General features: G+C 56.8%; 1 protein-coding gene across 1 annotated transcript; it reads right to left on the bottom strand.

Moving 5' to 3' along the window:
* Positions 1 to 14: 14 nt before the first annotated feature.
* LOC136003449 (hexokinase-2) lies at positions 15 to 27,728 on the bottom strand. Its single transcript, XM_065659089.1, has 18 exons — positions 27,576 to 27,728; positions 19,393 to 19,555; positions 13,397 to 13,545; positions 13,003 to 13,122; positions 11,750 to 11,845; positions 11,536 to 11,635; positions 10,711 to 10,894; positions 9,718 to 9,873; positions 9,251 to 9,484; positions 8,441 to 8,745; positions 7,764 to 7,912; positions 7,261 to 7,380; positions 7,034 to 7,129; positions 6,581 to 6,680; positions 6,256 to 6,439; positions 5,874 to 6,029; positions 5,247 to 5,480; positions 15 to 4,331 (listed from the first exon to the last, which is right to left on the bottom strand). Exons 1-18 carry the CDS (start codon positions 27,636 to 27,638, stop codon positions 4,187 to 4,189), a joined length of 2,754 nt encoding a protein of 917 aa, XP_065515161.1. The 5' UTR covers positions 27,639 to 27,728; the 3' UTR covers positions 15 to 4,186.

Below are 27,728 nucleotides of genomic sequence, written 5' to 3'. Positions count from 1 at the left end.
ACATGGGTGGTTGGTTGGTTGTTTTTCTCTCTTTTATTTGTCACTGACTAGGAGCAGCAATCATGGCAAAGGGGGAGCTGAGAAGTACAACACCACACTCAGGAAAACGGTATGAAAAGTACAAAAATAAGGAAGCCTATTATATATAATATCATTGCAGTCAATTACTAAAAATAAATACTGTAAACACGACAGAACAACATCAGGTGAATCTACAGTCACTCGTTTCTGCTAGCAGCTGAACAGTCTTTGGCTTTACTTAACTCCCCTGCCCCGCACGGAGCCAACACCCACATTAAGATGCATTTTCTTTGCTTCAGGCCAGAAAGACTCCAGACTTGTCAGGAATGTGGCAATAACATGACTCTTCCTCACTCCAAATGCCCTTGTGACCAGGAATTGCCTCTTTTGTCTTCAGTGAGTGCTCTTCTACCAGAGCAAGCAAAAGAAGGTATTTCCCTTTCTATCTGCTGGGAAGGGAGGGGATTGAGGGGAGGTGGGGGACCAAGGATCCCCCCAGGCCAGTTTAGTTTGCTGCTGTGACCTCTTGCATGGGAAACTGTGGGGTTTGTCACTGATTTACACCTTTCCCTGCTCCCTTCACATGCACTTGGACCTTCACCCTCTTATCTCTGATAGCCTGGCTTGCTGATAAGAGATAAGATTGCCAGGGCAGCACCCAGGCTGCAAAAGCCTTTTGGGACAGGCTACCCCAGGGCTGCTTTCAGGCCAGAGTCCTCCACATCCCACATACTACTCATTATCTTGGGTGATGGAATACCAGCTTCTCCTGCTCTGCCTTTGAGAAGGAAAGAGGCAAATTCCTCTTGCAAGGCTCAGTAATTTGCTGTTTGTGTGTGTACACACATATACATTTATATATAACTTAAAATAAGCAGTACCAATAACATCCTGTCCAAACTACCAACAAATAGAGAATTGCCAGGGAGGAAAGGGCAGTGTCTCCAGTGTAGCAGCTACCACAGTGGAAGACACTGTTCTCCTGCTGCTTCTGGCCGAAGAAGGTGCCAGCACAAGGCCAAGAGTGCGAAGAAAATGCATCCTAATGGGAACAACCAAGCGAAACAAAAGCCATCCTAAATCCACAAAGCAGTGCTTCTTGCTGGAGAGAAGAGACAGCCTGGGCACATCCAGGTGATCAGTCTGTCTGTCTCTCCCTACATATAATAATTTGATCTTCCCTTCATATCAAGAGTTAGGATTTAATCTTCCCTTCTTCATTTTAAACACATTCACAGAACATCCCACGGCAACATTTTGGTGTGAGGTTACAGTCCCACCTAAGTTACAGTCAGACTGTACAGCAAACATCTCTGGTGCTCACCCCCTTTGAGACAAAAAGGAGCACAAACTTCTCCAAGTGTTGGATAAAACCCTTTCCTACAGCCACGGCCAAGGGCATAGCTGTGATCACAGGTTAACATGAGTGTCTTACAGCGCTTCAAGTATTACTCTTTAACTTAGGAACACTTCAGACCCTGCTTTATCTGAGCCAAAGCAAAAGGGAAGCAAAAGCTTTCAAGCTTTACAGGAGCCTCATGGATATCCAGGTGAGCATCCATCTGCCCAAGCCCAGCCAAAATCCCCCTTGACCTCACAGAAAGCTCAGATCCACATTGAGCTCCATGTGGGCTCCTTCCCTTTGTCAGCCCCGCAGAGCAGATGTTGCTCCAGGTAACTCATCCTGCCTTTACTTCCTCTGTTCCAGGAGAGGAGAAAGCACTCCATCACCACCCTGCAAGCACAGGGCTAATCCTTCCTGCTGCTGTAAAGTCCCAGCCCATCCCTGCTGCAGAGAAAGGGCACGAGGTTACCCTGCTCCTCCCGTCCTCGCTAACCAGGTACTTCACTACCCACGTTTCCTTCTCGCCCTTTCAGTCACCTGCTCCACCAATTCACTGAGCTGGAGCCTGACTCAGCTACCAAAGGGCTGCCCCTTGTCCCAACCCTTCCCACTTTCCCCCCAAAACTACCCTTGTATAGAATGCAGCTCGCTACCTGATGAAAACACTACCTACTTTAAAAGGGGTACAGCTGGATAAGAGTTTAAAAACAGCCACTAATGCAACCTCCTGCATGGTGCAGCAGGTAAAAAACCCATTTCTCCACGTTTTTCAGTAGGCAAAATGCTGGTTTTCTGGGGAAAGAATCACACACAACTGCTTGGTACCACGTTAGAGGGTTTCTGCATCAGCTTTCCAGATTTATTTAACATCTGCTTCAACTTCCACTAAACTTAGTCTCTTACATGGTTTCTATACACAGGCAGGTTCTATTGGTTAAAATTGTCTTGAGGCTTATAAAAAAATAAGCATTTAAAATGCCCAAAGAGTAATTTTGCTTTAAAGTTGTGCTGCTGAACTTGACCCTCGCCATTGAAGAGAGACTTTTGGTAATGAGGTTACCCCAAGCAGTAGAAAAATATCCATTAAAAATAGACAAAATCTCTATCCTCCAAACTGAAGGGCTCTTGGTGGGATTTAGGAGTTAAATTCTTTTTGTACATCACAGGAATTTCATTCTCTTCTGCTATATATTTACAGGAACATCCCCACCCCTATCTGAGCCTCTGCTCCCCCAGAGAACTGCAGCATCTCCTTCATCCATAGGCTTTTCTGTTGGCGAAAACGAATCTCTGGTTTTCCCCATGGCACACAAAGGGATGCTGTGGGCACGCACATCCCTGGGAATGCTCCCAAACAGCCCTGAGGATGCCAAATGGAACTGAGGTGACACCAGTTATTGCTGCTAACTTCATGGAATGAGTTGGGATCGCCTCTGCCTCGCCACATCACACTTGGGATGTGTGACCGGGATGGTGGCAGGAGGGATACAGAGTCCCTGCAGAGCTCTGGGATACTTCAAAGAGCAAAACGGCCCAGGTAGGGCAGGGGGACAAAATAAAACCTCTCCTTAGGCTAAACCCAGCCTCATTTCCCTGCACACAGCATCCCTGGCTTTCTGGTATCCCTTTTGTTGTGGTGGTAAATCCAGAATGGCCGAACCTCTGGTGTTCCTGCCCTCGGGAATTTGGGATCTCTTTGTCCAGTCTACCCCAAGAAAGTTTTAAATTAAAAAATAAAATAAGTACTCTGTACCCTTCTTAAACGACATTAAAAGGTGAAATCAAAACTAAGCAATATATCATCATCCCCCCCCCCCAGACTATATACATACAAAGACATAAGATCTCTTGCAACATAAATACACAGTGTTTGAATCCAGGTGTCACCTAAAAGGCTGAAGACACAGAACGATTTCACAGCCAAGAAGCAAACCCAACTCGCCACACAGGACCATGACATGGGGTGAGACCAACCCAGCTCGGTGGCGGCTCCCTCTGCCCGCACATGCACCATGGAAGGGTGCTAGTGGTTTCCAAGGGGGTGTAACACAACCCTAGACACATGCCACATTCCTACACTCTAGTCAGGGTACGGGAGAGAGGTTGGGAAATGGGATTAGACCCTGAGTCCCCAGTTATTTCCAGGCACATGCTCTGCCAGAGTGGTTAGAGGGGCACCTCTAACTTGGCCCAGCAGGTTCTTTATTATTGCTCACCACCAGAGATACTTGGTACCTCTCGGTGCAGACTCACGGTGGTTGAGGTTCTGCACCCTGTGCTTTTAAAAGTTACCATGACTTTCATGGAAATAATACAGCCTTGATCAGGGTAAAAGACTAATGGAGGTCTTTAGCCCAATCTTAAAGAGGTTTGCTTTCTACAGCACAGACACGCTAGGACTCCGACAGACATAAATAGGTACCAGTTAACAGTAAAGTGACAATGCAGCATCTCGATTATTCTAGCATTATCCTTTCTGCTGTTAGGGAAGATGTGAGAGCGGTTAGGAGATGTGGGGAGGAGAGCTGTGAGTGGAACAGGCCCAGCTCTAACTGGAAATGTAGGTAGACAGCCAAAAGACACTTTTAGCTTTACTTGAGAGGCGGTTTTATGGCATGCAATAAAACTCCTAAGACAACACTTTATACCAAAGCACACAGCGTCTCCAGTCCCACTTGGGAGGAGCTCGAGAGAACAAGTAAAGCTAAGAGTCTGCTTGCAGGGGGAGGCTGCACGTGTGTGTGTGTGTACGGAGGGAGGGAAGGAAGGGGAATGTCCTGCTTTGCTGACACCAAGCTCTTCGGCAACCCCTCCTTGCTCCTACCGCTGGCCAGCCTCCCGGATGCGGCATGCCACGGCCGTGATGAGCGCTGCGCCCTTGCCGCTGCCGTCCTCCGACTGCAGGAAGGTCACTTCGCACTTGGGGGACAACTGCTTCACTGTCTCGTGCATGACCGTGGAGAAGCTGCAAAGGGAGAGCTGGTGACTCAACCCGCCTCCGGTAAAGGTGCTTGCTCCATAAGGAGCAAAGCACATCACCCACCCCCATCGTGTTGTTCAGTCTCAGAGCTGCAGGGACTATGGGGTAGGACAAGGGGGAATGGTTTTAAACTTAATCAGGTTGGAGATAAGGCAGAAGCTCTTCCCTGTGAGGGTGCTGAGGCGCTGGCACAGGGTGCCCAGAGAAGCTGTGGCTGCCCCATCCCTGGCAGTGCTCAAGGCCAGGTTGGACACAGGGGCTTGGAGCAAGCTGCTCCAGTGGAAGGGGTCCCTGCCTGTGGCAGGGGTTGGAACTGGATGAGCTTTAAGGTCCCTTCATCCCAAACCATTCCAGGATTCTGCATACACAGAGGAGATGGATAGAGAAAGAGCTGCCAGATATGAGGCATTATAAAGCCGAAGTCTCCATGCTGCAGGCCAAGCCCACAGTTAGCACGATACAATCGTGCTCCCCCTCAGGACTAAACCAGCCCCTTCTCTAGTCCCACCAAGCCCTAATAAACCTTAATAGCCCTGACCAGCCTCACCTGGGGGATCTCCAGAGCCCTCCTTCTACCCTTGGGCCCTGAGCCCTATTTAGGGTCAGTCTGTGCCCTTAATCCCTGCTGACCGCCACTGTCCTACAAGTACCACCCTTCAGCTCAGGCATGGTTCTAGTATTGCTTGGCCATGAACCTTCCTGATCCAGATCATGGGTTGACTTCTCGGGTTAGATCTGGTTGAACCTGGTCACCATCATTGGGCCAACCCAGCCTTAGGTATGGTGGGGCTGGGTCCTGCCTGGTGCGGTGTTACCTGAGTGCCCCATCCTTTAGGCCCATCAGGCTGAGCACATAGCCCCGCATTAAACCCCCTTGCAGGACCCTATTGCTCAACTCACTGCGGGTGCAGCTTGTAGAGGGTCCCGTCCACGCCGACGGTGACCTTGAGGAAGTCGAGGCCGCGGTTCTCGCGGATCTTGTCCACCACGGCAGCCATGCCAGCGCCGCAGAGCTGCGCCGCGCGCCGCGCCACCACCGCGCACACCTCCTTCACGATGATGCTGTCGTCGCACGTGCTCTCCAGGCCGAGGTGCTGCAGGATGGAGCGGACCTGGAGCAGGGCTAAGCAGTCGCTATAGAGGATGCAAAGGGATGGGCAGTGTGAGGAGATGGAGCAACGTGGACGTGTGGCTTCACCTCCTCTTATCTACATCTTGTGTGGCTCTAACCGCTCCCCTTTAACTCGGCTTTCAGAGCTGGATGCGGATCTGATGTCACGTCCTAATCTGTGGGGCTATTCCAGGGCAGAGGATAAAGAGGCCTCTGTGTTGCCAACCCCAGGCACTTCCTCGTCTCTCAACACCGGTGCTGTCAGAACCACGTGGGTTTTGCTGCTGCATTGCACCCCCCTCTGCCATCCTGGCTCCGGGTTGAGCGCTTGGGACTTGTGCCGTGAGCCCTGGGAGTGCTTTCCCCCAACTCCATCTCTGATGCGCAGCTGGATCCCCCTGCCTCTCGGTCCTCACCTTTCAATCTGGGACAGGAACTTGGTCTCAAAGATCCCTCTGGTCTTGAGCCTCTCTGAGATCCGTCCCCGGAAGAGCAGCCCTCGCTTGGTGAAATCCATCAGGATGTTCCGGACGATCTCCCCCAGGTACATCCCACTGATCATCTTCTCAAACCTGCGGAGGAGAGGGCAAGGCTGGGCATCAGAAAGATGGGGACCGGCTGAGGGACCTGGGGGGGTTCAGATGGAGAAGAGAAGGCTCGGGGGGGGACCTGATCGCTCCCTACAAGTGCCTGCCAGGAGGATGGAGCCAGGAGGGGCTGGGCTCTGCTCCCCAAGGAACAAGGGATGGGACAAGAGGAACCGGCCTGGACACCCAGCCCTACAAAGCCACCACGCACCTTTGCTTCCCAGGGTTGAGAGAGAGCTCATCCACCGCCAGGTCGAACTCGGTCCGGATGTCATCCAAGCACCCATTGTCTCCGAACGCTCCCCACTCCATGTTGATGCACATCCTGCCCTCCTCCCCTTCCACCAGCTCCACGTTCCTCATCTCCTCCATGTAACAGGCGTTGCTGCCTGTGCCTGCAGAGAGAGCAGCAGCTTTCAATGGGGCTACTGAAGCGAGGAAAAAGCCCTCAGAGACTTCCTGCATCCAGGAACACCCCATGGGAGCAGGTTTGGGACCGCAACAAAGGAACTCCATGAGAACGTTTCATTCCTCACCAACAATCAGCCCAACTTCACAATACGGATCTTCATATCCACAGGTCATCATGGTGCCGACTGTGTCATTTACCACCGCCACCACATCCAGGTCAAATTCCTGCGGAGGGGTGGGATTGAATGGGGTTATTCCCGAAGGATATAGTGCATTACACCAGGAACAGCCCCCAGGGCATGCGCTTTGGGTGGTCTGCACTGAGGAAATGAGCTTTGGTGTCTCCCTGAGTCACATAGAGACAAGTCTGCTCCAGCCTTGGCCGGGAGCCACCTCTTAGCTCCGGGGTCTGGAAATCCAAGCTCTAGTGATGACTAAGGTTGTCTGTTGAAGCTCAGACACTCATTAGGCCTGTGCTCAGCCCATTAATTAGCTTTACAGGCCAATTAAAGATGCCAAAGACATCACCGGGGTGTGGGAGCGAGCAGCAGCCTCCTCGCAGCGATGGGGATGCTCACCTCCCTCCTGTGGATCGCCTCCTTCAGCAGGTTCACCACGTCCTCTCCTTCACACCCGGTCGCCTTGAAACCCTTTGTCCACTTGAGGAGAATTCCCTGCGGTGGGAATGCCCCGTGGTAAGTCAATCATCCCAGCTGATTGGAACAGCAGCCCCGTGCCCAGAGCAACCAGTGCCAGCCAGCCCTGGGTACCAGACACGTGTCCTACCCAGGTAGGTTGGGGTTACCTCATCCAGGCTGGTCTGCTGGCAAGGGAAGGAGAACGTGAATCCAAGCGGGAGCGATACGCCCTTCATTCCCATGTATTCCAGGAAGTCGGAGATGCAGTGGACAATGTGGTCAAAGAGCTGGGAGTGCAGAGCCGAAAGGAGAAGTTACCGTCACAGCAAGAAACTCAGCAGGATGCGGCCTGCCTGATCCATTCCCAACAGGGCTTTCAACAGAGCAGGATGCTGCCGTGTGAGGGGAGCAAGCCCAAACCAGCTCCTTTTCATCCCCTTCCCCAGCACCATGGTTGTATCCCTGTGATACCTCCCTGCAGGTCCCATCCTGCACCCCGAAGGGATGGAGGTGACCAGCTGGGAATAACGATTTCTAACCTGGAAACCAGCCTCAGGCTCCCTAAAGCTCATCTCAGACTGCAGAGCCTTGGGCAAAACTCGCTGCTCTAAAGGCAGGAGAGCAAAAGCCTTCCCCATCCAGTTGTCCACCTCGAGCTGCCCGTGCTCACCTCCTCTCCCGTCCCCTGCATGATCTCCACCGGGATGGAGTAGATCTTGTTGTGCATCTCCACGCCGCGCCTCATCCCGTTCCTCACGCGCACCAGCAGCACGCGGAAGTTGGTACCTCCCAGGTCCAGGGCAAGGAAATCTCCTTTCTCTGAAAGCCAAGGGGGAGCCATTAGGAGAGATCCCGACAACGATCCCAATGATCCCATCCTGAGCATGGCCCAAAGCTGATCCGATTCTTCCCTATTCCTGGGAAAGGACCAGAAACCACGACGTGGCTGGGAATGGAGAACGTCGGGTGCAGGCAGGAAGGTGATGGAGAGGTTTGCTCCGGACCCAGGCAGATCCCAGGGCTCCAGGCCAAGAGGCAGGAGCACACCCAAGCCACTGACGGAACAGGGAGCACAACCCAGGACAATGGTGGTGAGGAACCTGCGGTGGTGGTGAGACCACAGTGAAAGCCAGGCTTTGTGTTAAGGCAAGTGCAGAACGTCCTGGAGGCTCAGCTGCCTTTCCCAGTATCATACTGGAGGCTACAAAGCTTTGTGCCACTCCCAGCACAGAGGGAACCGGCCATGGCAAAGCTCCCAACCCTTCCCTACACGGATCGGATGCTGGGAGCAGCGATGCCACCTCTTTGCCCTATGCAAGGATGGGTTTATAACACACGAGGTGTTACCTGTGCCATCTGGGGTCGAGCACACGTAGGTGGGCAGCATCTTCACCGCCGCCTCTGCGTGTGTCTCCTTGCCCAGCCCCTTCTCCATCTCCATCCTCATCCTCTGCTTCACCTCCAGGAGCTGCTCGTGGCTCAGCTTGAGCGCCTCCAGGATCTTCTGCCGTGCCTTGTGCTGGGCAGCCAGTCTGTAGGCCACGGCCGTCACCATGGCGGCCCCTTTGCCGCTGCCATCCTCGGACCGCACGAAGCGGATCTCGCAATCGGGCAGCAGCTTCCGCACCGTCTTATGGAGGCGCCGGGCAAAGCTATGGAGGATGAGGGAGGATGCGGATTACAACCGGACCCTTTGGGGTTGTAACCGACTGCGGCCCCTTTGGCATCAGAGGGGTCCAGGGGAATAGTTGGAGATGCTCTGCTTGTGCCGAGCTTGACCCACTGCTGGCAGGAATAGACTGGGGGGGACCTGGTGGCTCCCTACAAGTGCCTGCCAGGAGGATGGAGCCAGGAGGGGCTGGGCTCTGCTCCCAAGGAACAAGGGATGGGACAAGAGGAACCGGCCTCAAGCTGCACCAGGGCAGGTTTAGATGGAGCTGAGGAACAATTCCTGCCCCAGAGGGTGCTCAGGCACTGGAACAGGCTGCCCAGGGCAGGGCTGCAGGCACCGGCCCTGCGAGTGCTCACACACCCTCAGTGCCATGGGGCAGTGGTGGCCTTGGCAGTGCTGGGTTAACTGCTGGATCTGATGCTCTTAAAGCTCTCTCCCAACCCCATTGGCTCTGTGGTGCTCTCACCCCCTCCCCATGGACTTACTGAGGATGCTTCTTGTAGACAGACCCATCCACGCCGACCGTGGACCGCAGCCGCTCCACGCCCTTGTTGTCCTTGATGCGCCGCAGCACGGCCGCCAGCGTGGCCCCGCACAGGTTGGCCGAGCGCGTGGACACGATCTGGCAGATGCGGAGCGTGGCCACGCAGTCCTCGTGCGACGGCTCCAGGCCCAGCTTGCTCAGGATCTCGTGGGCTTTCTGCAGCCCTTCCTTCTCCCTGCGCAGCGAAGGGCAGAGGAGCTGTGGCTGCCCCATCCCTGGCAGTGCTCAAGGCCAGGTTGGACACAGGGGCTTGGAGCAAGCTGCTCCAGTGGAAGGGGTCCCTGGGTTGGAACCGGATGAGCTTTACGGTCCCTTCCAACCCAACCCAGTCTGGGATTCTATGATTCCCTCGGCACAGGTGTCGGGATATGGGCTGGGATCCCAGGAAACCCTCTGGATCCTACTCACTTCTCAATAGCAGAGATGTATCTGGTCTCAAAGTGGCCGGTAGTGAGCAGATCCGGTGTGAGCCTTCCTCCAAACAGAAGCCCTTCCTTGGCCATCTTCACCAGGATGAGCCTCACCAGCTCTCCCATGTACATCCCACTGATCATCTTCTCAAACCTGGCGATGGGGGAAGCCCAAGGTGTGTTTGCTTGGCTGTGTGTGCCACGAGGTGGCCATAGTCAATACCATTTGCCAGCCCTCCAAACCCAAACGCCATCAGGTAATGTCTTTCCCTAGCTCTTTATCCCATCCCTGAGAAGATGAAGCCATGTTGACGTGGCCTTCATCCTGCAAGGACAACTTACGGCTACCTGAAGGGGTCAGTTTGCTGAGATACCCCCCAAATCCCACCCGTGCTGCCAGAATCCATCAGGAGAACGGGAGCTCGGTAGGACCTGGATGTGGACATTAGGTGGTGGTGTTTGCCGTGCCTGGCAGAACCCCTCACTGGCAGGGGGAAAGGGACAGGAATGAAGGCATTCAGCTCACGAGGGAAGCACGTGCCGAGTGGTTCGGCTGGGAGAACCAACCCAAGTGTGTGGCACGGCCCCTGTTTGCATCGGTGCAGCTGGCACGGGATGCGGTGACCCAGTTAGCTAGGACAGCCCCTGTGTGCTGCTGACGGCAGCGCGACGGGAGGATGGAGGACGGAGGGTGGAGGATAGAGAGGATGGGGGATGGAGGATGGAGGATGGAAGATGGAGAATGGAGGATGGAGGAGAGAGAAGATGGAGGATGGAAGATGGAGGATAGAGGACGGAGGATGGAGGATGGAGGATGGAGAATGGAGGATGGAGGATAGAGGATGGAGGATGGAGGATGGAGGATGGAGAATGGAGGATGGAGGAGAGAGAGGATGGAGGATGGAGGAGAGAGAGGATGGAGGATGGAGAATGCAGGATAGAGGATGGAGGATGCAGGGCAAACCCCGAGCTCAGCCAAGGCGCTGCTCACAGTTGCTTGCCGGGGTTGAGCGAGCCCATGTCGATCTCGTGGTCGAACTCGGTCCGGATGTCTTTGAGGACTCCATCGTCACCGAACGCTCCCCATTCCATGTTGATGCACATCCGGCCTTCGTCGCCTTCCACCAGGTCGATGTGCCTCATCTCCTCCATGTAACAGGCGTTGGTCCCGGTACCTGGACCGAGCACAGGGATGCAGTGAGAGGGGAGGCTGCCTTTCCCTTACTCCCCATAGTGATACAACCCCAGACTGGTTTGTGCTGGAAAGGAGCTTAAAGCTCCTCCAGCTCCAACCCCTGCCACGGGCAGGGACCCCTTCCACTGGAGCAGCTTGCTCCAAGCCCCTGTGTCCAACCTGGCCTTGAGCACTGCCAGGGATGGGGCAGCCACAGCTTCTCTGGGCACCCTGTGCCAGCGCCTCAGCACCCTCACAGGGAAGAGCTTCTGCCTAAGAGCTCATCTCAGTCTCCCCTCGGGCAGGTTCAAGCCATTCCCCTTGGCCTGTCCCTACAGGCCCTTGTCCCAAGCCCCTCTCCAGGTTTCCTGCAGCCCCTTTAGGCACTGGAGCTGCTCTCAGGTCTCCCCTTCAGGAGCCTTCTCTTCTCCAGGCTGCCCCAGCCCAGCTCCCCCAGCCTGGCTCCATCCATCCAAACACACCACAGAAAGCAAAGATGGGAGAAAACAGCCACTGGGCACTGCTGGGTTTTACCCCTCTCCCCTTCCTTCATCCCCACAGAAGCCCCTGAAACCTGCAAGAAGCATCCCCTCCTCGTGCAGTTCATAGGCAGACGGACCCCAATGCTCCCCCTTTGCTCACCAACAATGAGGCCAACTTCACAGTTATGATCATCATAGCCACAGGTCATCATGGTCCCCACGGTGTCGTTCACCACGGCCACGATGTCAATGTCAAAGTCCTGACGGAAGAAACTGCGTCACCAAAGCACCTCTGCTGCCCCACAGAGCCAAGCTGCAGGGCCTCAATGCCCACCCCACCGCCCCGGGGCTGATGGAGCTGCCCAGCCTCTCACCCCTCTCTTCTTGATGGACTTGCGCAGCATCGACACCACGTCCTTCCCCTCCACGCTGCTGCACTTGAACCCCTTCGTCCACGTAACGAGGATGCTCTGTGGAGGAACAGCAAGGAGGAAGGCTCAGAGGAGAGGCCCACCGAGAGCTGTGTCTTGAGGGCTTGGATGGATGGAGACGAAGCCGCGGGGCTGAGTCCCTCCCTGCTCCCAGCTGCGCTATCAGCAGTGATTTCCGCCTCTCTGTGCAGATAACGTTTATGGCTGTGCAACAGCCTGGGTGCAGCTCGTTGCTCCTGCCAGCAGCATGGAACCTGATTCCTGTGACTGGGTTTTATGGAGCCCCGGAGCAAAACCTGTTCCCAAGACTACAGAATGCTCCTTGACCCATCCCTGCGGATGGGGGTCCTGGAGGCACCCACTCAGCACAGCCCGGCCCGCGGCTGGGTGCAGGGAACGGGCTCCATCGCATCCGAAATCCCGCATCTGGGAGCCTTTAGCAAGGCAAACGCCTCCCTGCTTTACACATGGGGGAACCAAGGCACGGGGAGAAGCCGGGCAAGGTCACCGGGGACAGACGCTTCCTCTCCCGGCTTCTTTCTTTATGGTTTCACTTTTACAGCCCCGCAGCCACTACGAGCAAAGCTTCAACCTCCTTCCTCTCTTCAACCTCCTTCCTCCCTCTTCAACCTCCTTCCTCCCTCTTCAACCTCCTTCCTCACTCTTCAACCTCCTCCTGCATCACTTGAGCACCACCGGCCCCATCCCTGCTCACAAACGCCACCATCCCCGCTCTCCTGAGCGCTGCCAACGCTCCATGGAGCCGCTCTCCTGCCCGATCCCGGGAGCCGCGTGGGATAAGGGCAAGGAAAGCACCAACCCCAACCCCCCCGCGCCCCGCTGCAGCCCCCAACCGGGAGTAGGAGCGGGGCCACGTGGGATGCTGCATCCCGGCGCGCTGAGCGGAGCTGACGGCCCCGGCTCCCTGCTGCTCCATGCGGGATGTGATGCTCGGCACGTCCTGGCTGCCTCTGGCTGCTGGAGCTGCTCTCCTTGAGCTGCTGCTCCCTATGGAGGTGTCCATACAGAGCAGGGCAGGGAGCTCCTCCCATACCCCCCTGAGCCCCAGCGCTCGTCCTTTGCTCCCATCGGAGCCCTTGTGTGCTACCCAAACCCCATCAGCCATGGGGCACCTCCATCCCACCCATCCCATTGCATCCCAGGCTCGGCCACGAGGAGGTGAGACCTTCGCTCACCTCATCCAGCTTGGTCTGGTGGCACGGGAAGGAGAAGGTGAAGCCAAGGGGGAGTTTCTTGTCTTTGATTTTCAGCTTATCCATGAAGTTGGCCAAGCACTCGGCAATGTGGTCAAAGAGCTGCGGACAAGAGGGCAAAGAGTGAGCCCTTGTGCAGTGACCCTGACCGAGGTGATGCACCAGAGCAGTGCCTGCATCCTGGGACCAGTGTCTGCCACCCCCATCACACCTCTGTGGTCCTCACTGGGAACTGACAGCTCCAAAAGGAAGGGAAGGATTCCCTGGGATGCTGCAGCAATAGGATGCACAGCCCGGCTCCAGCCCCATTGCACAGCTCGGGGTCTAGGGAGGGATGCCCAGGAGAACGGGGATGGAAGGGAAGGGGTGAACCCACCTGCACCCCACTGCCTCGCATGAGCTCCTCGGGAATGGCGTAGATCTGATTCTCCATCTCCACCTTCTGCAGGCCGTTGTCCGACACCTTCACCCTCAGCACACGGAAATTGGTGCCTCCGAGATCCAGCGCCAGGAAGTCCCCATCCTCTGCGGGACAAGAGGAGCCGTTCAATGTGATGGATCTGCTGTAGGACAGACCCCGCCAGCCACATCCGCACGAGCCCGTGCCCAAATCCAAGCGAGAGGAGCTCCAACCTCAAGCTTCACAAGGAAGGAGGCAGCAGAGACCGCTCCTGACCCTATCGATGCTTGTGGAAGCTCCCACATCTCCCAAGTGAACGGTCCCCAGCGTGAGGACATGGAGCTGCTGGAGCGAGTGCAGAGGAGGCCACGGGGATGCTCAGGGGCTGGAGCAGCTCCCGTATGGAGCCAGGCTGAGAACACTGGGGCTGCTCAGCCTGGAGAAGAGAAGCTGCGTGGAGACCTCAGAGCAGCTTCCAGGGTCTGAAGGGGGCTACAAGGATGCTGGAGAGGGGCTCTGCATCAGGGACTGTAGGGATGGGACAAGGGGTGATGGGTTCAGACTGAAACAGGGGGGATCCAGATTGGGTGTAAGGAAGGAATTCTTCCCTGTGAGGGTGCTGAGGCGCTGGCACAGGGTGCCCAGAGAAGCTGTGGCTGCCCCATCCCTGGCAGTGCTCAAGGCCAGGTTGGACACAGGGGCTTTAAGGCCCCTTCATCCCAACCCATTCCATGATGAAACCCTGGGATCCGCTGCCTCCAAGACCCAAGGGCCGGGCCCGTCTCCTGTTTGTTGCTGTTTCACCAAGGCCGGGTTCCAAAGCCAGGATGTGGGAACAGAGCCAAGCTGCCTGCTCTAAACAGGGCGCAGCGTGGGGAGAGGCCCGGGGGAAAGCCCTCTCTCAGCACTGTTGCATTGCTGAATGCACTGAATGTGCTGTGCTGGCTGCCCCGGGGCCGATCACAGCCCCCGGGGGCCGCTTTGTGCCCGCCGATGCTTGCACAAAGGGGCTCCGGTTGGAACAAAACCGGTGGTTTATTGGTATTCCAATGGCACCAGGGCAGCATCCCCAGGGATTGAGCCGGCACGGCCCAAGGGGGTGTCCGGCTGTCCCGGGGCGAGGGAACTGGGACAGGGACGGACCCGGAGCCATCCCTCTGCAGCTGGAAAGCTCCATTAGAAGCAGCTCTGGTGCTCCAAGGAAAGGAGAAGATGGGGAACAAGAGGGGCTAGAGCAGGGTTAACAGCTTGGATGGAGGGCTGCGGGGTCAGCGCATCACCCCAGGGGGGATGCAGGGCAGGGTGGGTGCCAGCTCCCAGTGGTACCAGTCCCCAACTCATGCTCTGGCTTCAGTCCCATGGTTAGGGTTACACCATGAGATCAACCAGCCCCATGTCCCCACACAGCTCTGGCTGACCCTCACTTCATCTCTGGCCATGGGGTAGTGATGGGCTTGGCAGTGCTGGGGGTAACAGTTGGACTCAGTGAGCTTAAAGGTCTTTTCCAGCCCCATTGAATCTATGGGTAACACCCCCCCCCATCACCCAGAGCCACAGATCACCCCAAACCCGGCCCCCGTCAAAGCTTCGCAGCTCACCCCTCCTCAATAACACCCTCAGCATCGCCCCAAGCAAGGCAGCAAGGCCAAGAGATGTGCGAATCAGTGCTCGCAGGGCTGGAGAACGGCACCGATGCCCCAAGCATGAGAGCTCCAGCACTGGGGCAGCCGAGCCCTGCACATCCACTTCTCCTCCTCGCCTCCAGCCCACGCTGACCCTTTGCAGGGATGAGGTTTAAACCCGTTTGGCAGCTCCCTGTGCCTGCCAGCCACAGGGCATGTCCTGGCCACGTCTCTGCACATAGAGGCTGAAAACACCTCCGTGAAGCTCCTGTTGTCCTCGTATCCCTGGTGTGCCCACAGCAGGGATTTAACCTTGGCCGCGGGTGGGCAGAGCTGGATGGGATGCTCGGCTGGGTACCACTGGCTTCATGCTCTGCCCCTAACACGGGTCAAGCCGTGCTCCTGCTTCCCTTTGCTGCTGGCAGCGATGCTGTTCTGCTTGCTAGCAGAGCATGAAGAACACCTCAGAGCGCTGATAAATGCATTAGGGCTGGAGCCAAGAGCCTCAGGGGCTGCTCGGCTCCTTGGGGATAACTCAGGGAATCCAGGGATAACCACCCAAAAAGGCCAAGGAGCCATGGATGGGGATCCAGAATAACACCCAAACCCCCCTTGGAAGCGGCTCAACAGCCACGGGAGAGGTACAAGCGGTCTGAGTGGCACCTGCTGATGCCAAGGTGTGGATTCCCGGGATTTGCAGGAGGAAAAAAGGCAGCAAAATCTCCCTTGGAAAACCCCCGGGTGGAAGGGATGTGGTTGTGATGGGCTCCATTGGCTGGGCTCTGATTAGAGCTCCCTCGCTGTGTGATAACACAGAGGCGGTGATGCTGAGCTCCCAAACCAAACAGCGAGGGTAAACACGGAGCTCGGATTCGAGGTGTGTTTGCTCTTAGAAAACCACCCAGGGGGTGCGTTTGGTGCCTTTAGAAGTGGGAGAAAGCACGGGGATAGAACAGAATAACCCCTGGGTTGTGTTGGAAGGGACCTTAAATCCCAGCCAGTTCCAACCCCTGCCTAAGATCTAAACACAAGCAGGGCCAGGGGACCAGAGCATCACGTGTAGGATCATGCTCCAGCACCTTAGGGCTGCTCAGCCTGGACCAACCAGCCCAAACCTCATGCTCCCAACTGGCTGCAGCCCTGGTTTGGAAGGATCCTCACTCAAATTGGCTTAATAACTAAGGAGAGGAGAAGGAAAAGCAGGAGCAGCCCTTTGGGATGCAGGGGATGGAGGCAGAGCCCCCCGTGTTTCCCACTGCCTCCTTGCAGCAAGTTGAGCAGAAGGACCCTAAGAGCCCCGATGCATCAGCACCTCCACTAAATCAGTGCAGCAAAGGGGTTTATGATGGATTGGGTATGAAATTATGGGATGGCAGCAGCAAAAGAGTCAGGATTAACTTGGCAGCTTGGTTTTGGGTAGAATAAGGTCCAGCAAAGAGCAGCTCACACTGACCGCAGCGAGAGTCACCCAGTAGCGATTCCCAATGTGATTCCTTGCTGGGGAATGTGATAAATAACCAGGAGAGGGGCTCTGGGTGTGAAAAAGGTGCTTTCCTTAAGGCTTTAAGGACCATGGGTCATGTTTTCTTATAGAAGCAGCTGGTTATGGGCAGGAACGGAGCCCATAGCCCAAGGGAAGGGTGTTCCAAAGAACCATCCTTGGAATTCGCAGGGATCTGACCACCAAAGCGCTGCAGCAGCATCCTGAAAGCTGAGCCATGGATACCAGCTGCTGGGGCTCAGCAGAGGATGCGCCAGCAGATCCTTGTGTCAGCTTCAGCGTAGAGGAGGAACCGTGGTGACTCCGGCAAAGCCCAGGAAAACCAGGAGGGAAGCACGGAGAGCCCTTGCTCAGGATCACCCCCTTCCCAAGGAAAAGCTTGTTTGGGGCCTGTTTTCCCCCACCAGGAGCAGTGAAGGCACCAAGAGTGAACCCAAGGAGGAGCCAAGGAGGGGAAGAGCACTCGGGAGCAGGGGATGTGATGTGACTCCACGCTGCAGACGTGACCTTGGGTCTCCATGAGCTCCCCCCATCCGCCTGGATCCCAGGGAGCTGCCGGCTCTGTATGAGATCCCAAATCCCAATAATCCCAAAGCAGAGACAACTCCTGCTATGGCAATGAGAGGAAGAAGGGCAGGGATGCTCTGCAGGAGCCCCTGCAGCTGGGGTAGCATCGTGTTGGATGTGGCCACAAGCAAGAGCAGAGGAATAACCCATCTTTTGGGTGGGAACGGTGCCCATCCAAATGGAATGATGCCCAAAGCAGCCAAGGGCTGCTTCATATAAGAAGCATAAGCAGGAAGGACACTGAGCTGGACATTGAGCTCTTCCCATGCTGTTGTTACAAAGCAGTGAGCATCCAAGTGCCCCCTTCCAGTCCCTTCGCCTCCAAACCCAACAGCAGAGATGCTGATGCTGCGCGCATCCTGGATCCAGCTGGAGCCCATCGGGAATCCCAGGTCTTTATCCCCAGGACTTGCTTGGAAACCTCCTGCTTCCCAGCCTGGTGGCTGCCCCACCATCCCCTTTGCTTCCTGGTTTCCATGCTCGATTCCGGTGGGAAATGCCAGCCGGGACACCGGAGAAGCTGCAAACACGATGAGGGAAGCCGAGGATTGTCTTGGGAAGGCAGGGAGAGCGCCTGCACCTTCTCCCTACCACCTCCTGCCTCCGGAGAGCTGTGACACACGCTCCAGCACCTTTGGCTGCAATAGTTGCCATGCCCAGGGGCGGCATTCCGGCTATCCCCGTAATTACGAATATTCTCCACCATTTAAATAGATGGAAATCTCGATCCCGGGGCAGGGAGCCGGGGCCAGCTTTTGGGAGTCTGTGCAGCAGAGGGGCTGAGCACGAGGGATACAGCAGCAGGATGGCTCTGGGTGAAGGGATGCTCCAATACACATAAGAAAGATGGGGATGGAGGCTTTAGAAGGGCCTGTAGCTATAGGACAAGGGGTGATGGGTTTAAACTGGAAGAGGTGAGGAGTAGACTTCCTATAGGATATAAAGGAAGCCACGAGGGTGCTGAGGCACTGGATGGGGTCGATGAGAGCTGGCGATGGGGATGGGGAGGGCGGCGGGGTCTGTCCATCAGTGCCCTTCCTCTTTTCCCATCCTTTCCGCTGCCATCAGCACCGAGGTTCCGCAAGGAACCCCTTGGAGGTGCCAGCACTGGAGCAACTGCAGCCAATGGGACCTGGGGGCTTTGCAGGGGCTGCTGCCAGCCCAGCTGTGGAGCCAGGGGCAATGTTGGCTGCTCAGGGCGCTGTGTCCCTGACTCAGCAGGTCCTGGGCGCACCCACGTCCCATTCCCTGCAGTGGGAAAGAGGCGATGCTGCAGAGCACCCCCCCCTTCAAAGCCCCTTCCCAAAGCACCGAGAGGCAGACACCGGATTTCCCATAGGGATGCTTGGCATTTGGTGCTGAGAGGAGCCTGGAGCAGGGATGTGCCTGCAGGGAGCGTGCTGCAGGCAGGAGGAGCGGGCAGAAAGGCCGCATTGTGCGGAGCCGAGCGTGCAGAGCCCCTTCTCCTCCCGTGGCCCTGGTGCCATTCAGGCAGCAGCTGGCACTGCTCCCCCCTTCGCTGCCAGCGCAATCGGATGAGCTGGACCCGTGACTGTCGCTGTCCTGCCAGGGAGGGCACGGCAGGATCTGCCCCGCTCCCTCCCACCACTGGGAGCTGGGAGCCTCGCCATTCCCAGCACATGGGGGCTGGCCCCGCGCTGAGCACAAGCAGGGCGAAGCCCCAGGGATGAGCAGTGAAGGCAGCCCTGGTGCCAGCCCTGCCTGGGCACCGCCGTGAGGATGGGCGGCTGCAGACCTCGCTCCTGGCACGTGCTGGTACCAACCGAGACCTCCCTCTGCTGTGCCAGGAGGGAGCATCTCCCATCGTGATGGAGCAAGGCCACGAGGATGCTCAGGGGCTGGGGCAGCTCCCGTATGGAGCCAGGCTGAGAACACTGGGGCTGTTCAGCCTGGAGCAGAGAAGCTGCGTGGAGACCTCAGAGCAGCTTCCAGTGTCTGAAGGGGGCTACAAGGATGCTGGAGAGGAGCTCTGCATTAGGACTGCAGGGATGGGACAAGGGGTGATGGGTTCAGACTGAAACAGGGGGAGTTCAGGTTGGAGATAAGGCAGAAGCTCTTCCCTGTGAGGGTGCTGAGGCGCTGGCACAGGGTGCCCAGAGAAGCTGCGGCTGCCCCATCCCTGGCAGTGCTCAAGGCCAGGTTGGACACAGGGGCTTGGAGCAAGCTGCTCCAGTGGAAGGGGTCCCTGCCCATGGCAGGGGTTGGAGCTGGAGGAGCTTTAAGGTCCCTTCAACCCAACCCGTTCCATGCCCTCTCGGTACCTGTCCCATCCGGGGTGGATCTCACAAAGGTTGGCAGCATCTTCACCGAGGCAGTGGGGTTGGTGTCTGCTCCCAGCCCCTTCTCCATCTCCTTCCCGAAGCGCTGGGACACCTCCTGGAGGGTCTCCTCGGAGAGCCGCATGTGGTACAGGTACTTGTCAATCTGAAAGGACGGGATAAAGGAGCAAAGTCACCTGGAGGGCTGGAGACATGGGCAGAGCCCCTGTGACGCATCCAGCACCCTTCACGTCTGCGGGGGGTGATGCAAGAAGCACGTCATGCCCCATCCCAAAGGATGACAGCTTATCTACAGGCGCATCAGTGACACCCGCTGCTGCTCCTGCACCTGAGCATCCCCAGAGCTCACCGAGTGCCACCCCGCATCCCCCTCACCAGCATCCCCTTGGGTACCAGCTTGGGAACAGTGAACCCCGAGGAGCTCCGGATGCTCTTCCCCTCTCATTCACCTACGGGCACCCAAACAGGTTGTGACGGAAGGACCCAAACTGAGCCCAGCCCAGGCTGTGAGTCAGGAGGTTGTGGTGGAGCTTTTCCAGCTTCGGAGCTCTTCCTACGCCACGGTGGCAGCGCGCCTCGACCTTGACCCCCGGGGCCTCTTCCTACGTGAAGGATGCTGGGCAGCAATCCACTGCCCATTCATGTCTTTGCTGCTGAGATCACCCCTACAAAGGGTTACGGTGCCACTCAACCCCCTTGAGCAAACAACGCTGGGGTGACACAAGTGGGTGCTGTGGCTGGAAAGGGAAGAAATCCACCCCCTGCTCCTGGCCATCGCTTACACCCCGATGCTGAGGCTATGAGGATGCCCACCCCCTTCTATAAATGGCATCAAAGCATCGTGTCCTCCCAAGGAAAGGCACGGAAAAACCCCATCCCTTAGCACCGTGCGTGGCCGGAGCAGGGAAGGGGAGCGGGGATGCATGCAGGACAGGCACCAGCTCCCAACTATGCCCCCGTTGCCATTAACTTCACTCAACGTTAATTAAAGGGCAGCTGCAAAGTGGAGAGGAAAACTCCACCCAGGCAAGCTCACCTGTCTGCAGGCACGTAAGAGCGGGTCATCAGAAACCCAGCGTGATTGGGGCTCTTTTATAGGGCTACGCTATAGGAAATGGGCATTTTGTGGGCGAGTAATAGCGTGACCTCGCTCACGGATGCAGCCGCTCGGACCCAGCTCTGCTGTGGGTCAGGCTTGGGATGCTCCCGGTGTCCTTTTAACCCCCCACCTTATCCCCAGCTCTGTCCCTCTTTGCCCCGTGTGCTGCAGCGAGCTCAGAGGATGGGTTTGCTTTGTCCCCTGGGGAGCTGCACCCTGGTCAGTGCGATGGGGGCAGCCTCCTCCTTCCCATTAGTTGGGGATGGAAAGCAAGCAAGTGGCAGAGCAGGAAGGCGAGAGGGAACGGATCAGAACCAGGAACTCTGGATGTTTCCCGGTGCAGGCTGTTTACCAGCCTCTCCTTATCCACCGCAGCAGCAGGAAGTCAAACACTCCCCTCCTTCTCCTTCTATTTGCTTTCGCCTGCTGAACATTGCCACCCGTGTTCCAAGGTTCTGGCTATCGGTGCGGGAAAGGCGGCTGCTGCCGCAGCTTCCCAGGTCTGGAGCCCAGCTCCATCCCAGCCCCAAGGTTAGGAAATCTCCCATTGAGCCGCCCCGACAGTTATCAGTCAATGGCATCGACCCAGGACAGACGGCCCAGCCCCATTTCCAAGCTGTGAGACAGAGACAGCGCTATCTCTGCTTGCAAGGACCTTTCACAACCTCTTCTCAAGCCACCATCGCGCCCCTTTGGCACAGATCGGATCTCAGCCAGGCTCCCCCTGCCCTGCACCAGCACCTGAGCTGGCTGCTGGTCACAGGCAAACCCATTGGCACCGGGTGCTTTGCCTCCCTGCAGCATCCTGCCCCTATGAGATCTTCCTCCTTTGGTGATGAGGGGGGTCCTGGTGGGACCATCACACGTGGGGATGGGGTCCCAGTGAGGTGCTCCCCTTTCCGTCCCCTGGGTACCGCAGCAGCAGGGCTCAGCAGAGCTTCCCCTTGCACCAAACACGCGCCGGTGCTGTTCCTCTCCTGTCTGCCGCCCTTTGCTTGCTTTTCCTCCTGGACTCACAAGGTGCTGCCCCATCCCATGAGGATCTCATCCCAGAAGCTCAGAAGCACAAGAAACCATTGCTGTTTGCTCCTCCATTCCTGCCCAAGGCAAAGGGCAGTGAGGGTGCTGCCGAAACCACAGCAGGGGGGAACAAGGCAGAGGTTTCACTTCCTTTCTCCGGCGCAGGCCCTGCTCAGCACGTTCCCCATGCCAGGAATAACCAGCGCCATAAGAAACAGGGTGACCTTCTTCTAATCCCCAAAGCCCCTTTAAAACCTGGATCATCTCCTGCAAACACAGACGTCGTCCCACTCAGCAGCTAAGGCAGCTCAGGGCATCCTGCAGGAGCAGCTCAGCTCCTTCCTATGCGAGACCACCTTGACCCTCACCGAGGAAGAGCCACGGCCACCTTCATGCCCGAGGCTTCCCAACCCCATGGCCTGGTTCATTACTCCAGGTCCGCCCCCCCAGCACTGCACCCAAGCACACCTCAACCTGCAGCAAAGATTGAGTAAGACAAGGGAATTCAGTCTGTATCACCGGAGCACGAGCATCCTTCATCCTTCTCTGTTGTTTGACCTCTATTTAAGATCATTGACAGTCCCAAACAAATACACACACTGGGTTAAGAGCTGGAACTGGGATTTCTGGAAAGCTTCCACCCTAAATAATAGCGTTTCCCTGAGGAAATCTAAATAAACTGAATGGAAGAGGCAGGGATTTGAGTCTGGGCGCGCTCAGAGCCCAGGCCAGGGCACACAGGGCACCACAGTTCGTTAAAGAACTGGATCATTGGAGCGTGCTCGTAGGTGCAATGAGTTTGAAGGGATTTTGGAACTCGACCCAAGCAATTCCTGGCTCAGGGCTGTCTCCAAAGGCTCGGATAATTCCTGTGCCCAGCATCCGCTGCTGGAGAAGTGCCTGGTATTGCCCTTCCCAGCTGCAAGGCCACTGTTGGGCAAGCTCCGTCTGCCCCAAGGCTGAAGAAACCTCAAGTTGCCCAATTTCTGCCATCAGCTGGAAGAGGGAAGAGCTGAGTAACCCAAAAAGAGCTTAAAGTAACCCAAAAGCCAGCTTTGCTTTCGCATTGACGGTAACTTCCAGCTCCAGCACCAGCACTGCAGCTGGAGGATGCTCTTTTGCCTGAAGCCTCCCCTTTATCAGGACTAGACCCTAAGGGGCCGGTGCTGCAAAAGCATTGACTTGGGAGTAACTTCATCCCAACTCAATGCCACTCTCTATGGAGGAAAGAGTTAACCCTCATCGTATGTCTGCAGACGGTCCCATCAATGCAGCTGCTTGCAAGGCTGGATAAACCCACCCCAACAGATCTGTCCTGTATTGCTGCCCCCCTGCATCACGCACAGGCAGCGGAATGGCTCGAGAGCTCAGAAGCAGGGAGGATGAAGGATGCTCTTCCCCTTGCAGGGGTAGCTGGGACCCTTTGCCCCACCGCTAAGTGGGGATGCGGGGCAGGATTGCTCTTAGTGATGGAAATGGCAGCGTGACAGCGGCTTCCGGCAAAGCACAACCGTTTCCTGCCCAGCAAATGGCAGCGGGGCTGGGGGAAGGACTCGGGGTGGTTCATCCTCACGCACTAAGGTTTTGGCTGCATCTTCCCCATCGACGACCCCAGGCTCTGGAAACGGGAAGGGGCTCATCTTGAGCTTTAGTTTTGCTTTGGACCCCTCCAAACCCACGTGTCTGCTGAGGAGCAGACCCGGAGCAAACGTTTCCGGTCCCCTCTTATCTCCCCGCTGCAGTTTTGGGCTGAATGCGCCCGATTTCAGCAGCATCTGGGGGAAAAGCGTAAGGCTGGGAGGGGCTGGCTGTGTCCTGGGCCGGATTCTTTTCCTTTCTGGGAACGAAGTCAAGTATTTGTTGTGTATAAGAACAACAGGGAGATGTTCGAGTGTGGGGGGGGCTCAAACACTCCTAACCCACCACGTGCACGATCGAACCCTTCTCCAGGGCAATCTCTGCCTGAAATCATTTTCCCTTTAAATTCCTTCCCTCCCTATCCCAGTTTTCCACCTGAACCAAGGTGCTTTCCTGAAAACCGCGCCGTTTTCCCTGAACTCCAGCTCTCTCCCTGCTTCCCTCACAGGGGGATGGCTTTGCGAGCACCACCAGCCAGCAGCCGCGCTCCCATCCCGCCCGGGATACGATGGATTCAGGGCCACCGAGGTGAATCCGGGAACGCATCCAGCACACGGAGTGTTTCATTTCCTGGCTCGGGACTGTAACCCAGCACCCTGCAGCTTTATTGCCGGAGCGGGGCCGGGCAGCACGGGATGGAACCTGGGCCACGGCCGCAGCCCCTGCGCTCCCCGTGTCGCCGTTACCCAGCCCGGGCTGACTCAGTGCTGGCAACCGGCTCGTCCCCTTCCGCACCTCCGGTGACACAGGACTGATGCTGGGCCGCATCCCTGAGCCCACGGCAGCTCCCACCCCACGTCCTTGGCTGCTCTTGAGGGCTCTGCAGGCAATGAAGCCCCACGTGCCCTCCCCGCCGCAGCCAAGCCTCTGATGACACAGGCCCGGAGTCATCTCGAACCCAAGTGAGTCAGATGGTTTCCTGCTCAGCCGGTTCCTCCCCGTCCTCACAGCACATGAACCCCACGCTGGAGGTGGAGCCCAGCACCCATAGTGAAGAAGTCACCCAGGAACCCATCCCGGGCCGAGCCCGCAGCACACTGATCATCCCGGCTTCACCAGGGAAACGTTCCGGTGTCCAGCTCAGGAGCTGGAGACATCGAACTGCTCCCGACAGCCCCGAGCAGGCTTTGGGGCACTGCTCTAAAGCCAGGTCTCCGGAGCAGATGCGAGGCAGCATCTCCCCTTTGGGCGCTGTTTGATCACAAGCACTGGCACCAAGACCTCAACACCGGCAGCATCCCACCGTGGTTGGGGAAACCCGGGTCCTTGCAGCAGCTCAGCTGTGCGAGGAGATGGGAATGGGGAATGCTCCCCATAGGTGCTCCGGATGGGAAAGGCCGTCCTGCCACTGACCTTGGCAGGCCCTAGAGAAGCTGTTAAGTTGGTTTCCAGGAATTAGCAAGCAGGCGTCACTCCCACAGCCGCAGAGGAGCCGGGGAGGAATCAGCGAGACAAAACCAACCCCCCCAGCAAAGGAATGGGATAAAAAAGAGAGGAAAACCTGCCTGGGAACAGCCACAAACGCAGGAAAATCAACCCCATCGCCCATTCCTCCTCCGTTTGAAGGAGGAATTGCTGCCAGCCCGGTTACTGAGCTCGCTGGCCTCGCACGGCGAGGCTGAGATTTGGGGACCGGGAAAGCCGGCGTGAGCCGGCACATCCCGATGGAACACGGTTCATCCGCGGCGAACTGCCATCCCGGGATCTCAGGAGGATGCTGCTGAGGTCCGTTAAAGTCGGCACAATCCCATGGGGGTAGATAAGGGACGCCTGCAACCCACTGGGCAAAGCGAGGTTGGGGATGCGGGTGACATCCCCCGGTGTGGGCAGCGGAGCAGGTAAAGCCGCTCCGTGTTAATAGGGAAGGAAATCCCATTTTGGGGCTATTTTGAACGGACACGAATCACAGCTCCTAGAAAGGGCACTTTCTCCCCATGGCCGAGCTCCTTTTCTGCTCGATCTACAGCAAAATGATGCACGGTTCAAGCACACATCGCCCAAAAATCCCTTCCCAAACGGCCTCAAACTGGGGGTGAAAGCTTTGGGGTCGATACAACCCGAAACCACTGCTTGCCAGGGATTCCACCGCTCCCTGTGCTGGGGCCTCGGGAGATTTATAAGCCAGGAATCGTTTATGGAAGCATCCAGCTCGGAAACCCGTCTGCTTCCCCCCTTCTCCCCAGCTCCCGGGAGCGAAGCCGAGCTCTCGCTGGAGGCCAGCCCCAGCTTTGCCTTAGCAGGAGGATTCAGAGGCATCTGGTTATAAATAACCCAGTGAAATCCAGCGGTGGAAGCCGGGAGGGCAGAGCCGTCTCCCACAGCTTTTCCCTCCCCGCACGCACAATCTCAGCAACCCTTTCGGTTTGGGCTTTGGAGCCAGCTCCCGAGGCTTCGCACGCCCTTATCCCAATGGATAACGAAGGCGAAGATCCTAAACCAAAGCCTTCCCTCGCCCTTATTTCCAGCTCCCGATAAGGAACTCGTCAGCTGCCCCGAGCCCGAGCCCGGCCGCTGGCCTATTTCTGCCACCAGGTTACACAACCCCTTCCCGAGGCTGTTGCACAATCCCGGGACACTCGCGAGCGGAGGGAGAAGCCGAGCCCGTATTTCCTTACGGATTGCTTTGCATTGGGAAGTTATTTCTATGCACTTCGTTTGGGGTTTTTTTTCCCCTCTCTATGCCCTCTCCTGTTTTACTTCCTATTTAACGCAGGCGAAGGGCCAGCGTGCGGAGTTGCGTTTCTCCAGCGGCCTGATCCGATGGAGCAAGCCGGGGCTCTCCATGCGTTTGGGGTTTGGATTCGGGGTACTTTTAAAGGGAGTATTTGCAAATCCCAACCGTCTCACACCCGGCCTCTGCAACCACGGGAACAGGAATCACTGCACAGCCTCTGACATATCCTTAGATGCCCCAAACGCTGCCGGGAGGAGCCTGAGCTTCCACACTCCAGCATTATTTCCTTTTCCAGGAATGTTCCTGGTCGAACGCAGCCCAGCCACATCCCAGCAACCAGAGGAGCGCAGGAACTTGCCTTTCCCAAGTGCCTGAACTCTGGAATTATTGGCGACCAAAGCTCCGTGCATCCCAACGGGACGCTCGGACTTGCGTTTGCGGTCCACGGACAGGCTCTGGGCGTTCAGGACCCGTACATTAAGGACAAGGGGATGTTTTCCAGCTCCACCAGTGCAGGGGATGGGGGGACCCACACGCACAGAGCATGGGGTGCCCCATAGGGGACATGGGATGGGGGGAACGGGGGGGGGGGGGGTCCCGGTGCCGGGCTGGCTCCGCACCGCGCCGGCAGCACGTGCTGCGCGGGGGTCCCGAATCCCGAGGGAATGGGGGGGGGGGGGGGGGAGGGAGGGGGGACACGGACCCTTCCCCCCCCCCCCCCCCCCCCCATCCTCTTCCTCCTTCTCCTCCTCCTCCCCTGCTCGGCACCGCCGGCCCGCGGGGGGCGCCCGGCCACGCGGGGTCCCGCCGCCGCCCGCCCCGGCACGTACCGCACGGCGGCCCCGGCGGGGCTGCACCGGGGCCGGGGGGGCCACAGCGGAGCCTCCCGCACGCCCCTGCCCCCGCCCGCTGCTCCCCCCTCCCCCCCAACCCCGTTTTCCCTCTTTTCCTCGTTTTTTAAACTCTTTTCCCGTTCTTAGTTTTCCTTTTATTTGGGGGGGGGGGGGGGGTCGGGGGTTACCTTTTTCCCCCTTTTTCCCCCGTTTTTCCTTTTTTTCCCTTTTTCCTTTTATTTTCTTTTTTCCACTTTTCCTTTTTTCCTTTTTTTCTCCTTTTTCCTTTTTCTTTTGCCCCTTCGTCCTTTTTATTTTTCTTTTTTTCCCTTTTTCCCCCTTTTTCCTTTTTTCCCCCCACTTTTCCCTTTTATTTTCTTTTTTCCACTTTTCCTTTCCTTTTTTCTCCTTTTTCCTTTTTCTTTTTCCCCTTCTTCCTTTTTATTTTTCTTTTTTTCCCTTTTTCCTTTTCTTTTTTTCTCCTTTTTCCTTTTCCTTTTTTCCCTTTTTCCTTTTCTTTTTTCTCCTTTTTCCTTTTCCTTTTTTCCCTTTTTCCTTTTCTTTTTTCTCCTTTTTCCTTTTCCTTTTATCCCTTTTTCCTTTTCCTTTTATCCCTTTTTCCTTTTCTTTTTTTCTCCTTTTTCCTTTTCTTTTTTCCCTTTTCCCTTTTCTTTTTCTCTCCTTTTTCCTTTTCCTTTTTTCCCTTTTTCCTCTTCTTTTCCCTTTCCCCCCTTTTTCCTTTTTTCCCCCTTTTCCTCCTTTTTTCGGTTTCCTTTCCCCCTTTCCCTTTTTCTCCCCTTTCCTTCCCCCTCCCCCCTTTCCCCCCCATTTCCCCCTTCCTTTTTCCCCCTTTACCTCCCCCCTCTCCCCATTGCCCCCCTTGCCCCCGCTGCCCCCTCACCTTCTGCGCCTGGTCATGGTTGAGCTCGGTGAAGAAGTACGCGAGGAGGTGGGAGGCGATCATGGCGCGGGTGCGGAGCGGTGCGGGGCAGCGCGCGCCGCGGGGCTCCCGCGACAATGTGGCTCATTGAGGAGGTTCCCCCCGGCCCACGAG

This window comes from Lathamus discolor, chromosome 22 (genome assembly GCF_037157495.1).
Source record: "Lathamus discolor isolate bLatDis1 chromosome 22, bLatDis1.hap1, whole genome shotgun sequence".
Taxonomy (NCBI): domain Eukaryota; kingdom Metazoa; phylum Chordata; class Aves; order Psittaciformes; family Psittacidae; genus Lathamus; species Lathamus discolor.
This window is presented reverse-complemented; position numbering and strand designations above follow the sequence as displayed.